At 37.7% G+C, this 13,280-nt stretch overlaps 1 protein-coding gene across 1 annotated transcript in view; it reads left to right on the forward strand.

Moving 5' to 3' along the window:
* Positions 1 to 624: 624 nt before the first annotated feature.
* Positions 625 to 13,280, forward strand: part of ACVR2A (activin A receptor type 2A) — a 79,893-nt gene continuing 67,237 nt past the window's right edge. Inside the window, exon 1 of the mRNA XM_021702779.2 lies at positions 625 to 749. Coding sequence (XP_021558454.2) covers positions 695 to 749 — 55 coding nt within the window. The 5' untranslated portion in view covers positions 625 to 694. The remainder of the gene's footprint in view (positions 750 to 13,280) is intronic.

The raw sequence follows: 13,280 nt of genomic DNA on the forward strand, positions 1-13,280 counted from the left end.
TGGCTTCCAGCTTTGGGCCGGAACCGGAAGTCAGGGGGGCGGGGCCGGCGGAGGCCAGGGGACCGAAAACGCGGCCGAGCCCGGAGCCCGGAGCCGGAGCCAGAGCCTGGACCAGAACTTGGCCGCCGCTTGCACCGCTGCCGCCGCCGCCGCCCGCTGCTCCTTCCCTGCGCCACAGCTGCCTCGGCCGGCACGGCCCCGAGCTCAGCCGCCACTGGTCCGTGGACTTTGGGTGTCCGGGTTGAAGGTCGGTCCGGACGTCGGACCCAGCTCGGTTCCCGGACTGTCCGGGCGGCAGCGGACGCCACCGCCGCCGCCTCCTCGTCGCCTCAGCCTGGCGTTTTGTTCCGAGAGACCCGAGAGGCGAGCGGAGCTGACAGTGATTTTGACAGTGATTTAAACCCGCTTTTGTTGTTGTTGGCTTTTCGTTGTTTGGTTTTGTGTGTTGTGCGTGTGTGTGGCGGTTTTTCCCCCGTGGTGCCTTTTTTTTTTTTTTTTTTTTTTTTTGTTCTCTTTTCCCCCCCCCCCCCTTTTTTTTTTCTTTTTCTTAACCCCGTGAACGTTTTTTTGGTCGGGGCTTCCGAATATGTTTTATGACGGTTGATTTTACACCAGGAGGTTTGTCTCCGAGGAAGACCCAGGGAACTGGATATCTAGCGAGAACTTCCTACGGATTCCCCGGCGCCTCGGGAAAATGGGAGCTGCTGCAAAGTTGGCGTTTGCCGTCTTTCTTATCTCTTGTTCTTCAGGTAGGTGCATGGAGAGCGGCGCGGCGGGGCTGCTGCTTGCCGCTGCTGCAGCCGCCGCTGCTGCTGGCGGCCGCGGTTGTTGTTGGGTCGGCGAGCTCCAGTGGAGCCGGGGGACGTTTTCCCCGACCCGGAGCCCCTCGGCTGCGACCCCCCAGGTCTGATTGTGATCTGGAAATCTCCATGAATTTTTCTCGTTTTGAGTTAGGTTGGCGAACTGATAAGAGTGACTGCTCGGTTGTGGAAGGGAGAAAGTCATGGTTTGTGGCCGTAACATTGGATGACAGCGCTGGTCGGGTTGCAGTTAAGCCACAAATACCACAAGTGACAATCTGTGCAAAGGTTTGAGACCCGAAAGGCGTTTTCCAAAATGTCATTTAGTGTAGCATTCTCCAAAATAAGGGTGTTTTATTTTAATCGTCTTTTAATTAGTGCTTCACCAGTGACTATCACGACAGAGACCTAGCCAGTTATTACTTAATTTTGACCGTGAGAAACAATGCATCATATCAGCAATTTCATCTGGGTCTCCCCTTACGTTTTCTTCAACTTTACTGTCCAGCAGTGTTAAAAATAGTTGTAGTTGTTGTTGTTGGAGTATTAACAATAACCCAGTGCAGAAGAGGTATGCCGCTGTGTGTTTGTAATGTGCTGGCTTTCAACCACCATTTATGTGCTCTTTTCTGGCATAGATTTTGCTTACCTACGGAATACTTATTTTAAACGCGTTGTATTGAAGCATTGTTTTTGGTTTAGAGCAGCCATTTGAGATTGTTCATACTGTCAAATACATTATAGTCATAAAATAGGTTTTGGCCCAGCGTTGGAAGAATAATTTGGTCCTTTTATATTGGAAATTTTGATTTTTGTGAGAACGTTCTATGCTTGCAACCAGTGGTTGGAAAACTGTCTAGTCTTGTATTTGAAATTCTGTAAATGAATACAACCTAGCTCAAAGGTGTGCAAATGTACATAATAGGAGAGTTAGTATGATAGATGAAACAATTTTAAAGTCGCAATGGATCTGTTTATCATAAAATTAAATATTCAATTACTAGGTTGTGAGAGAGAATTATGGGGGGGGGAACGAATTGACAGGTTTCATGGCCATGTCTTTATCTTGTTTGCTACAGGGAAATTAGAGGGTGTTAGTCTTTTCTTTGTGTACCTCTGTGGTGTGTGTGTGTGTGTGTGTGTGTGTGTCCATCCTCCCAACCCCCTCTTTTAATAGAATCTTTTGTAATGTATAGAATTTTGCTGAATGGTACATTTCCTTGTGGTTAATAAATGGATAAAGTCTAGTCTTATGTCTGTGGTGGTATTGATCAGTTCCGGGTGGGCTAAATGTGTTGTGAAATGGCGATCATTGCCAGAGATTAACCAAAGAATCATGTCTGTTTAAATGGAAGAAGGAACATGCTTAAGGCATGCTGACAGTTCTTTTTGTGCACGGTTTGGGGAGGAAGATAAACAATGGTGTCTGTGAAATGAATGAATACCTTGATAACATTAAACCTCTTGCTTTTGTGACATGACTTAACTGTGTAGTTTTTATTTTTCCGGTAGTACTCTCTCTCCTGTGTTCCTGTATGTTCTGGTTGGTGAACTCCTCTTTTTCATATCCCTTTCTCTGATCTCCTGCCCTTGAGGAGGAGGGGCATCATGGCTACTGACCAAGGAATTGTGGACATTATTCCCTCCCAAACCCACCTGAGTCACACTAATTGGTGAAGGGGGTTATTCTTGAGCAGTCTCAAGGTATTACTTCTGGAAAAGCAGGCTGTCGCTACAGATTTTACAGCTTCCTCTGCTTGGTTTAGAAGTAAAGAGAATCGAGCATTAGTTTTTTGTAGGATTATTTTCCGTGGGCCGGGAGATTAATGGCTAAAATTTTGAAATACAGTAATTTTCTTGCTATAGAGCATATACATATGTAGCACGCAGAATTACATAAAACTGATAATAAATATTGTTGCATAGTTTTTTTTTTCAAATCCTAGTTGAACTAAAATATAATTCTATTGAAGATAATTGAAATCATCTTAAAGACTTTAATCCATATTTATGTATGAAGATTTTTAGTACTTAAAATATCTGATTTTTTAAAAGGCTTTTGTTATGAATCAAATGCACTCTAAAAGATTATTATATTTCTTTTCCTAATTGATTTTTCTATGTAATATGTAATCTGGCATGCTGGAAGCATGCGAATGGCTATTTTTATGAGAATTTAAAAATTTCTCAAGTTGTCAGTTTTTGTTCCTGGATATTTGATTTCTTTTTTTTTAAGCGAATGAAAAATGGTAGTAAAGAGCTGTTGTATTTCAGGTTTTTAGGATGGATGTTTACTGTTTTCTTTAGTATTTTGCAGACTTTGATTTTTCAGTTTCCATCCCATGGTACGTATACTGGAGACTCTTTTTGCAGACTATTCCTGTAGGATATGGCCAAGTATGTAATTTCTTAATGTAATTCCAGGGGAAACATTTTTGAGTTTTGCCCTCATCCTCAAATGCCTACAGATTTCTTTTGTATTTGAATTTTTTCATTCTTCTTATCCTTCCTCAAATTTTGTTTCAAAACACAAATGTATTTCTTAGATTATTTTTGTTTGTTTTTAAAGCATTGTGGCTAATTTGTATCTTTCTTCACCATTTGTTAAACTGTGAGTTTGATACTTGCTCTAGTACTTAGGTTTATCCTACCTAGAATGATGCAGCTATTGTGGTATTTGAGTTGCACTGAATAAGTTGAGAATTTGTTTGGATTTCTGTGGGAACTGGAGCAGTTTGGTCCATGTATTTGATGAAATAAGAAATGGAAATAAAGTAATTATGTGCATTTCCTTTACTTCAGCTAGGCAATAGTGTGTGTGTGTGTGTGCGCGTGTTCATGTGCTCCTGTGTATGTTTCTGTGAGTGAGTATATGTGCGGTTGGAGGGAGAATTGGCAGTGCAGTGAATCTTCTGGGACTCGGTTGAACTTTGGTTAATAAGTGATAGTTATTAAATGCTTTGTTTTCTACAGGCAGAATTTCTTAAATGTAGTCCGGAGCAAATTCAAATACAATATATTGGAACATCAAACTTCTCCCCCACCAGTTCTTGTTGAATTTTTTTCTGTTTATAAGAAAAAAGTCTTTTGCTCCCTGCCCCTGCACCTCTCCCCCAGGAATTTCTTAAATGTAGTCTGTGAGCAAATTCAAATACAATGTATTGGAACATCAAACTTCTCCCCCACCAATTCTTGTTGAATTTTTTTCTATTTATAAGAAAAAAGTCTTTTGCTCCCTGCCCTGCACCTCTCCCCCAGGGAACATTTTTGGTTTTCACAACTCTGGAGGACGGTATGGCTGCTGCTAATCATCCCGTAATGCACAGGACAGCCTTACACAGTAAAGAGTTATCTGGCTCAAAAGGTCAATAGTGTTGAGGTTAAGAGGCCTTATTTTAAACTCTTCATTTTTAAAAGTATTAGTATATTAGTAAAAAGGTCCTGCTTCCCACTCCCACAGTCAGTCATCCAAATTTTACAAGGGTATGCTATTGATCTTCAGGTGACTTTGTATTGAGAGCTTTCATCTTTTCATTATCTTTTAAAATTCGAATGATTATATTAGAAAAACAGACTGTAGGTGTACACGTTATTTCATCTTAATGCACTTTAATAAAAATGTTTTGCTGAGTTATGAATAAACTCTCCAAACCCATTGCTTTGCTATGATGGAGAGCCCATGAAGACTGTATATTCCTGAATAGGATGAATAATTGGTCAAAGTATCAGGTTTAATTATATTTGCTTTTGATCCAGTAGTCTCTTTGCTGTGATAATCATCTTTAAGGATATTTCCTTTTACCCTTGTTAAAATCATTGTCTGGACTGTGTGGTGGCAGCAGGGTTGTGTGTGTGAGAGAGAGAAAGAGGGAGAGACAGATTAACGTGGTGCAGGAAAGTTTTCTAAGTTTCATGTGGAAGAACTATGTGCACTCTTACATGTCCCTGAAAGGTTTCAAAGTATAAAATCATGTTTTTTTAAAGGATATTATTTCTTTTTCTTTTTAGATAATTTTTAATTTGAGGAAAGTTTTAAAGTGATTTCCTAATTACATAATTTTCTGGAGAATCATTGGCTGGTTTTTGGTTATCATTAGACTCGTTTAGGCTATACTAATTAATATTCTGTGCTCTATCACAGACCCTTGCCCTTTTTAAGGTTAAAATTTGACCATAATTAATAAGTGCTTACCTTGTTTTGAACTCTGGTTTTAAGGAAGTGAACTCAGCCAGGATAAGAATTAAAGTGAAAAAGTATAAGTAGCATTACACCATTGAAAGGAAAAATTCTGAAATCACTCCCACAGAAAGTATGCAAATCAGCCTCATACTGTCTTTGTAACACACCTCTCCATACATACACATCTCTGGTACTACTGACATCTTCACCTTTTGGGTTCTACTGTTTCATGAGAAATAAAGCATAACTAAACCAAATGAGATTTTAATAATCTCTAAAGTTCTTTAGATTCTAAAACTATTTTGTTGCTCTTTTACTTTTGTAAGTAGTGTACTCTTATTTCTCATCTTCGGTGTCTCAAAAATCTGTGGTTATATTTGTCTTTTCATGCTCTCTTATGTTGCCACTTAACCTGCATGACCTACATGGTTCCTCTTAGATAGTAAGTTAGGTAAGGTTAGCAGTGAATGATACTAGAGTCACTAGTACTCTTTCACTTTTTATTCCATATTCTATAACTTATAATTTCTTCCATTGCCTTTAATTATGTTTCCCTTTCCACTTTATGCCTTCTTTGTTTATTCTTTTTTCCTTCTGTACTTTCCTGTATTGTAGCTTGCTTGTGGAACCCACTTGTTGCTTAGCATCAGAGGTAGCTCAAGAGGGCTCACACATGGTTTAAATGAAAACAGATTCAATTTAGAATGTTTGAGAATTGACCAGATAGTCTTTTCCATTGTTCTTTCATTTGTTGGTTTCTGGAATACCACACATACACTTGGGAGTAGCGTTATTCTTTTGGAATCAAATGGCTTCAACTGTAGATTGCTCTTACACTACCCCCCCCCCCCAACTTTTTTTTGATGCGGGGGGGGGCAGAGGGAGGGGAGAGAGAGAATCTTATGTGGTGCCCAGCACTGGGCTCCATCTCATGACCTGAGCCGAAATCAAGAGTCTATCACTTAACCCACTGAGCCACCCAGGCACCCCACTCTTACTCCCTTTTTAATATTCTAGTTTTCTTGAACTCTGCTGTTTTCAAAAAGTCTATCTTTTGTTATTATTCATTCATCATCTCTGTTTAAGCCAAAATTTGACCAGACCAGGGAATATATTTATTGCCACACAGCTGGGACCATATCAGACTTCCTCTGTGGTAGATTTAATTTTGTTAGGTTATAATAGTCACGTCTAGGCAGAACACTGATTTCAAATTGACTACTGAACATGAAAGTTCCAGGAATAATGTATAGAGAAAGAAGAAGGAGAAGTCAAGAAGGTAAGAAAATAGATAGCAATTGACTTTCTGTCCTCCAACTGGATTTCTGTTAGTCACTTTCATATACCCAAATGCATCTAGTAGTCACATTTTGTTTAACGAAGGGTCTAAAGGGAATGCATTGTTTCTGAGGTTGGATTTTTAAAAACTGTTAGAATGGGGGACTTAAAGGAAAAAATTTGGAGGTTCTTATGGATACTGGACAAGAATGTGATCACAGTGGTCAATAGACTTTGGTTCTGGTGTCATCACTGCCACTGTCCAGCTCACCTATCATTTTTCTTACCTGAATTATTACAGTACTTTTCTAGTTAAGACTAGGTCCCTGACACTACTTCCTCTTCCAGTCTGTCCACATTATGACTTCCAGATTGACCTCATTAAAAAATAAATCTAAACATGTCACTTCTGCTTTAAACATTTCACTGTGAGTCACCTTTAGAGCATAAAATCTAAAGTCTTAGAAAAGCATGTCCTTAGAATGGTGCTTTATCATTTGGTTCCTGCTGGTGTTCTCTAACCTCTTGGTATAGTGGCTAAGAAGATGGGCTCTGGAGTTAGACTTCCCTGGTTTACATCCTGGCTTCATGGTTTAACCTTGGGCAAATCACTTCACCTTTTGTGCTTCAGTTTTATCATCTATAAAATGGGGATATTAATAGTGACTACCTCAGAGAGTGCTTTGAAGATTAAATATCACATAAATACTAGGTATTCTGCTGGGCTTCTCCTTAGTGTGAGTCCTATATTCCAGCTATACAAACCTGACTTGCAGTTTTTTTTAATGTGTTGTCCTTTATTGTATATCAGTATGGTACCTTTGTATAGGTTAGTTCTTCCTCCTTTACGTGGCTCACTCCTTATTTTTAAGACTGAGAAGTATCACCTTTTTAGAAACAGTTTTTCTGCCACCCAACCCAGATTGAGTTAGTTGCTTTCTATTCTTCTAAATGACCTTGATTCTAGTAATTACTGCAAATGTTTATTTACCTGTGTACATGTTAGACTATGAGCTCTTAAGACATCTTCTCTTCATCTACAGACCCAGTCATAGAACCTGGCACACAGTAGGGGCTGAGGAAATGTTTAGTGAATGAATGAAGCGAATTTTTTTCATTTCTGGACTGAGGGTTTTTCTTTTATGTATTAAAGCAATAAACTTGGATTAGATTATTTCTGAACTTTTTTCCTCCTCTAAAAGCTTTTTGATTTTATAATCTTAAGGTTAGAGTTTAGTGTATCCTTAAGTTCTGTTCATTTTTTTTTAAATGCTGTGTTTCTGATCCTTAGATTAAATCCTTTAATATAACCTGAATCACACAGGTTTAGAAGGCATTTTAGAGATCTTTAAGTTCTGTGGCTTTCAGCTTTTTTGATCGTAACCCATAGTAAGAAATACACATTGCATCATAACTCAGTTCCCATATACATAAATATGTATATATATCAGAAATAGAAGTTTTGTGAACTCTTACTGTGTGTAAGACTTTTATTTATTTATTTATTTATTTATTTATTTTTTAAAGATTTTATTTATTTATTTGAGACAGAGAGAATGAGAGACAGAGAGCATGAGAGGGAGGAGGGTCAGAGGGAGAAGCAGACTCCCTGCCGAGCAGGGAGCCCGATGCGGGACTCGATCCCGGGACTCCAGGATCATGACCTGAGCCGAAGGCAGTCGCTTAACCAACTGAGCCACCCAGGCGCCCAAGACTTTTATTTTTATATGCTGTTTCACTGAAAGAATTTTTTATTGTGATCCATTAATTAATTCAGTGATCAACTGATGGGTTCTAAACTCCTAAGAAATAGTGGCCTAGTTCAACAATCCCTTATTCTCTCTACTCAGTTCTCTGAGATGGAAGCTGCAAAGTAAACCTGTGCAGTGAAAAATACGTGTACTGAAAAATGTGCTCATTATTTAATCTATAATAGAGAATGTGTACTTAGGTACAGAATACAGGGAAAACTGGTCCTAAAAGAACATGGACCTGCCCTGGCTGAGCTCTTCTCTCTTCTGGATTCTGTGGATAAATTAAGTATACACAAAGGTGCTAAAGAAAATTAGATTGTAATTTTGAAGAGTTCAGATTTTCATGATTTAGGAAAGGCTTGCTGGAGGACATAGATCCTAATAATAGGGGAAAAAATGTCTTGGCAGTGGTTGAGAGGGATTTTCATCTTAATAAAGAAAAGGCACAAAATAGGATCCACGAACACAGAGAGCATTCGCCAGTAAACTTGACCATGGATGGAAGGCAAGTGGAGATGAAGGAATTTTGACTAAATCTGGGGAAGAGGTTTATGTGATGAGAAGATGTTTATAATTGCTTGAAGAAGTAAAACAATCTCATTTGAGGGAGTTAAATCAGAGGAAAAGTAATTAAAACTAAGAGAGATGCAGATATTGGTGGATGTCCCAAATGTATATATATGTAGAGTATAGGATAGAAGAGCAGTTTGAAGATTAAAGTAGGATGGTAGCACTACTAAATAAAATTGGTAAAGAAATATCAAACCAGAAGAAAATAGGAAGCATTTTCATAACTAAAATTCTACAGACAGATATAGATGTAGGCTATAAGCATGAATGAAAATAAAGACACAGATTTGGAAAAATAAGAGTACATAGAAAAGATGAGCACATGTAGTATTCTTTTATGAGGGTAGAGACACTATGATGAATATGACTTCATTGTGAAGTTAAAGAATTCTGAGCACTTGTGGCTCATTATGTTGTTTGTTTAAATAATGGTCAGATTACAGTAATCGCAATTATTGCTCATACTGGCCATCCAGATTACATTCTCTGAAATCTACATAAGACATTTTCCTCACAGTAAATTAATTATACTGTTGTATAGAAGTAGATTTAGAAACTTTTTTGACTTGGTAGATGTTATTCATGTCTGAATCCTAAACCTTTTCAATACCGTTCTTTTGGACTAGATATAAGCACTTTTTTCTTTGGTTGACTATTTTCTTAGTAGCTATAGTCACATTGGGCATCATTTTATTCTCGAATTTGCTGAAGGAAATAAATGTAAAGCAATCAGATAATTATTAGAAGTTCCCATTAGGGAGTGGTTGCTTTTTAAAACATTTAAAAAAATGAACCATCTTTACATATTGTAATAAAAGTAAGCCTATCCATATATAAAACTTTGAAGAAGGAGTTTTCCTACTTATGATTAGTAACTTTACAATATATATTTTACAGAAAGAAACCTTTATTAGGAAAAATCTGTTGGCCTTCACATCTTTATGATTATACATGATCTTCTCATCTTTAGATTATACATGATCTTCACTTCTTTATGATTATACGTGATATATCAAGCTTCTTCCAAAGCATTATTTTAAGAGGAGGGGGCATGGGTAAATTATGAGATCTTGGCAAGTTTCTAAAACTCTTAGATTAATTTTTTAGATTTGTAAACCAAGATGTATTTAATGAAGTAATACGCCATATAACACAGTAGCTGGTTCATAGTAGATATTGCATACACATACTCATTTGTAACCTATCTTTAAGTCTCGTTATTAAGAATGTAGTGTATAAAACATTTAAAAATATAGATTCAGTTCTTGGGAGATATTTTTAAATTTGCTGGTAAATTACGTATCAGTTTATGTGAAATAATATTCTTACTAAATGATTTAGCCAAAGAAAATATCAATATAGAGTGCCAAAAAGGAGCCAGGAAATATCTAGAACATTCAGATAAAATTTTTTTTTTTTTTTTTTTTTTTTACAGAGTTCTTTAAGGTCTCATTGTTGTAGCATGCATTAAAAGGAAACATTGGAGTAAATTTTCATTTCTATTTATTGGAATTTAAAATGTTTTCTTAGACAATTTCACTTAAAACTTAAGTGTTTTGAAATTTTTCATGTAGGGGCGCCTGGGTGGCTCAGTTGTTAAGCGTCTGCCTTCGGCTCAGGTCATGATCCCAGGGTCCTGGGATTGAGCCCCGCATCGGGCTCCCTGTTCGGTGGGAAGCCTACTTCTCACTCTCCCACTCCCCCTGTTTGTGTTCCCTCTCTCGCTGTGTTTCTCTCTGTCAAATAAATAAATAAAATCTTTAAAAAAATAAAAATAAATAAAATTGTTCATGTAAAAGTAAAGTCTTGAAAGATTCTCAGGGCTGTTTTTGGTTAACAGCTAAAAGCTTTGAAAACATAATCATTCAAGTTTTGTGATCAGTATTTTAAATGTGATATAATAATGTCTTGGACTAAAACTTAAGAGTCTCATTCAGAGTCCTACTTTGCTATTTACTCTTCTTTGACCTCGGCAATCACTAAGACCTCATCTTTACTCATCTTTAAATTACAGAGGATGAAATAAGTATTCATTTATTAACAAATGTTGAACTACATGCTAGACACTGCTAAGTGCTTGGGATGCAGCAGTGAACAAGACAGATATGATTATGCGCTTATGGAGCTTACAGTCTTAAAGTCAGTAGCCAAGTGAATAAAATAATTACAGATCGTCATATGAGTTCTGACAGAAGCAAACAGGGTACTCACAGGACAGCTATTGGCTTCACATCCATACCACAAATCTCTAGTTACTTAGCTTATCTACCTATTTATTGTGTGCACTTTCCACTACGGGAGTGTAAGCTCTAAGAGGGGTGTGTCACCTTTATCCCAGTATCCTCTGGGGATAGCAGTTTCTGGCACAAAGTAGAAGCTCAATAAATGCCTGCCTGCCTGCTTGAAGAAGTGAATGCAGACCTGGGACTGGAGAGATAGACAGGGACCAGATCATGCAGGGCTTTGATCTAATGTGGGAAGGAGTTAGAATAAAATCCAAAGGGCAGTGGGAAAGCAAAGAGTTTTAAGGAGGAGCTAAATCTGGGTTATATGTTAAAATCACTTGGGCAGCTATCTGGAGGATATATTGGAGGTATGTAGGAGTGAAGAGGTGAGAGGAGGAGGCTGTTACATCAACCTAAACTAGAGAGACTCTCCAAGACCCCTTCTAGCTTTGAACATTCTCAGTATTCTAAAGCTTGCCTACACTTAACCAGTCTTCCCTCAGATTTTCTTAGTCACCCCATATTTATCTTACTTATTATTTCTTAAAAAGAAATGGATAGGCTTATTGTGTACCTGAAAACTTTGAATACAACATCTCAAAAAAAAAATGTAGCTGTTGGTTAGAAAGAATGATTTTCTCAAAAACAAATAGTGGTAAGAAAGTCCTTCATCTCAAATTCAGTGAAAGTAATTAATTATGCAGCTCTTGGACTGGTATAGTAGAAAGAGCAGACATTCTGTAGGGAGAAAACATGGGTGTTGGGCCTTTTTTTTTTAACCATGGTGTGATAAACCATTTGAACTTGGGAAAATTCCATAACCTTAATTTCTTCATCTGTGAAGTGGAGTTAATAATATCTACCTGACAAAAGTACAGTGAGGATCAAAGGCTACATACATAAACACAAGCCCATTCACATATTCACTCGAAACTTTTTAAACTTTGAATTATTATTCCATATATTTTTAATCAATGCAGTGATTTTTTTTTAAGGAGAGCAGTAGAATGCTAGGTTCAGGTGAACTGTAATAATAGTTCTAATTCAGACTTTGTGATTCTTCATCAGTAGACATTTATCCCTACATTGTGAAAAAGGGGTTAATTCTATAAACAACTGAATATACAGTAAAATATTAGAAGAATGTCTGACCCTTACAGTGACCTTAAAGGCATTGCTTGATACAGCCTTTCTCCAGTCTCATCTTTTGCCATATTGGTTCCTACAACAAACCAAATGCTTTTTATTCCTAGGAGCTTTTGTTTTCACTTGCCTTCTGTGAATACTTACGAGTTGGGAACCATATCTGACTTATTCACTGTAGTTTCCCCAGCATCTGACACATAAAAGGTGTTTAACCAATATTTGTGAATGAATGTTGAATGCTTTCAAATACTAAGGAGTTCACAAAGTTTTTTTGTAAAGGGCCAGATAGTAAATATTTTAGGCAATCTCTTTTGCAAGTATCAGCTCTGCCAGTTTTAACACAAAAGCATTATAAACAGTACATAAATGAATCAGTGTGACTGTGTTCTAATAAAACTTTATAGATACTGGAATTTGAATTTTATGTACTTTTCATGTGCCATAAAATATTCTTTTGACTTTTTTCAACAATTTAAAAATGTAAAAACTATTGTTTGGTGGCTGCAGGCTGGATTTGACCCAGAGGCAGTGGTTTAGCGGCCTCGAACAGAAGACATGGTATAAATAGCACCCCTCTTCCCGACATAGAACTATTTTATGTTTTAAAAACTTTGGAACCTAGGAAGAATTTTCTTATAGGATCATTGTCATATATGTTGGGTAAGTTCGCAGACTTTTTTTTTTTTTTTTTTTTTTTACCTCCAGTGTTCTTTATTCCAGCAGTACAACTTTGCCCCCCAGCAATAATACTGTCTCTGAGAGAAAATGGATACCGTATTCTTTTTTGGACCAGAAGAAAGAAAGACTCTCCTCAGCACCTATCAGAATTTCCTTCTTCCAGGGTCCCTCTTTTTCTACCTGCTGGGCTTTGCATCCTGGAAAGAATCTGGCTTTCTGGGGCTCCAGTAGGGTGGTATGATGACAAGACTGAGATTCTTTTAGATTCTTTCAATGATTAGGGAGGAGGGCATGGAGGGAAAGGGGTTAGAGGGGGAGCAGAGAGAAGAAAGATAATAGAAAATATTAGAGTGATCATACGTAGTAAGGGTAGTATTTTGTGAAACTTATGTGTGTGATTATATGTATATATGTACTGGATCACAATGAAAAATGTATTTTTTAAAAAGATTTTATTTATTTATTTGACAGAGAAAGAGACAGCGAGAGAGGGAACACAAGCAGGGGGAGTGGCAGAGGGAAAAGCAGGCTTCCCGCTGAGCAGGGAGCCGGATGCGGGGCTCGATCCCAGGACCCTGGGACCATGACCCGAGTCAAAGGCAGACGCCTAACGACTGAGCCACCCAGGCGCCCCGAAAAATGTATTTCT

Source organism: Neomonachus schauinslandi, chromosome 3, assembly GCF_002201575.2.
Source record: "Neomonachus schauinslandi chromosome 3, ASM220157v2, whole genome shotgun sequence".
NCBI lineage: Eukaryota > Metazoa > Chordata > Mammalia > Carnivora > Phocidae > Neomonachus > Neomonachus schauinslandi.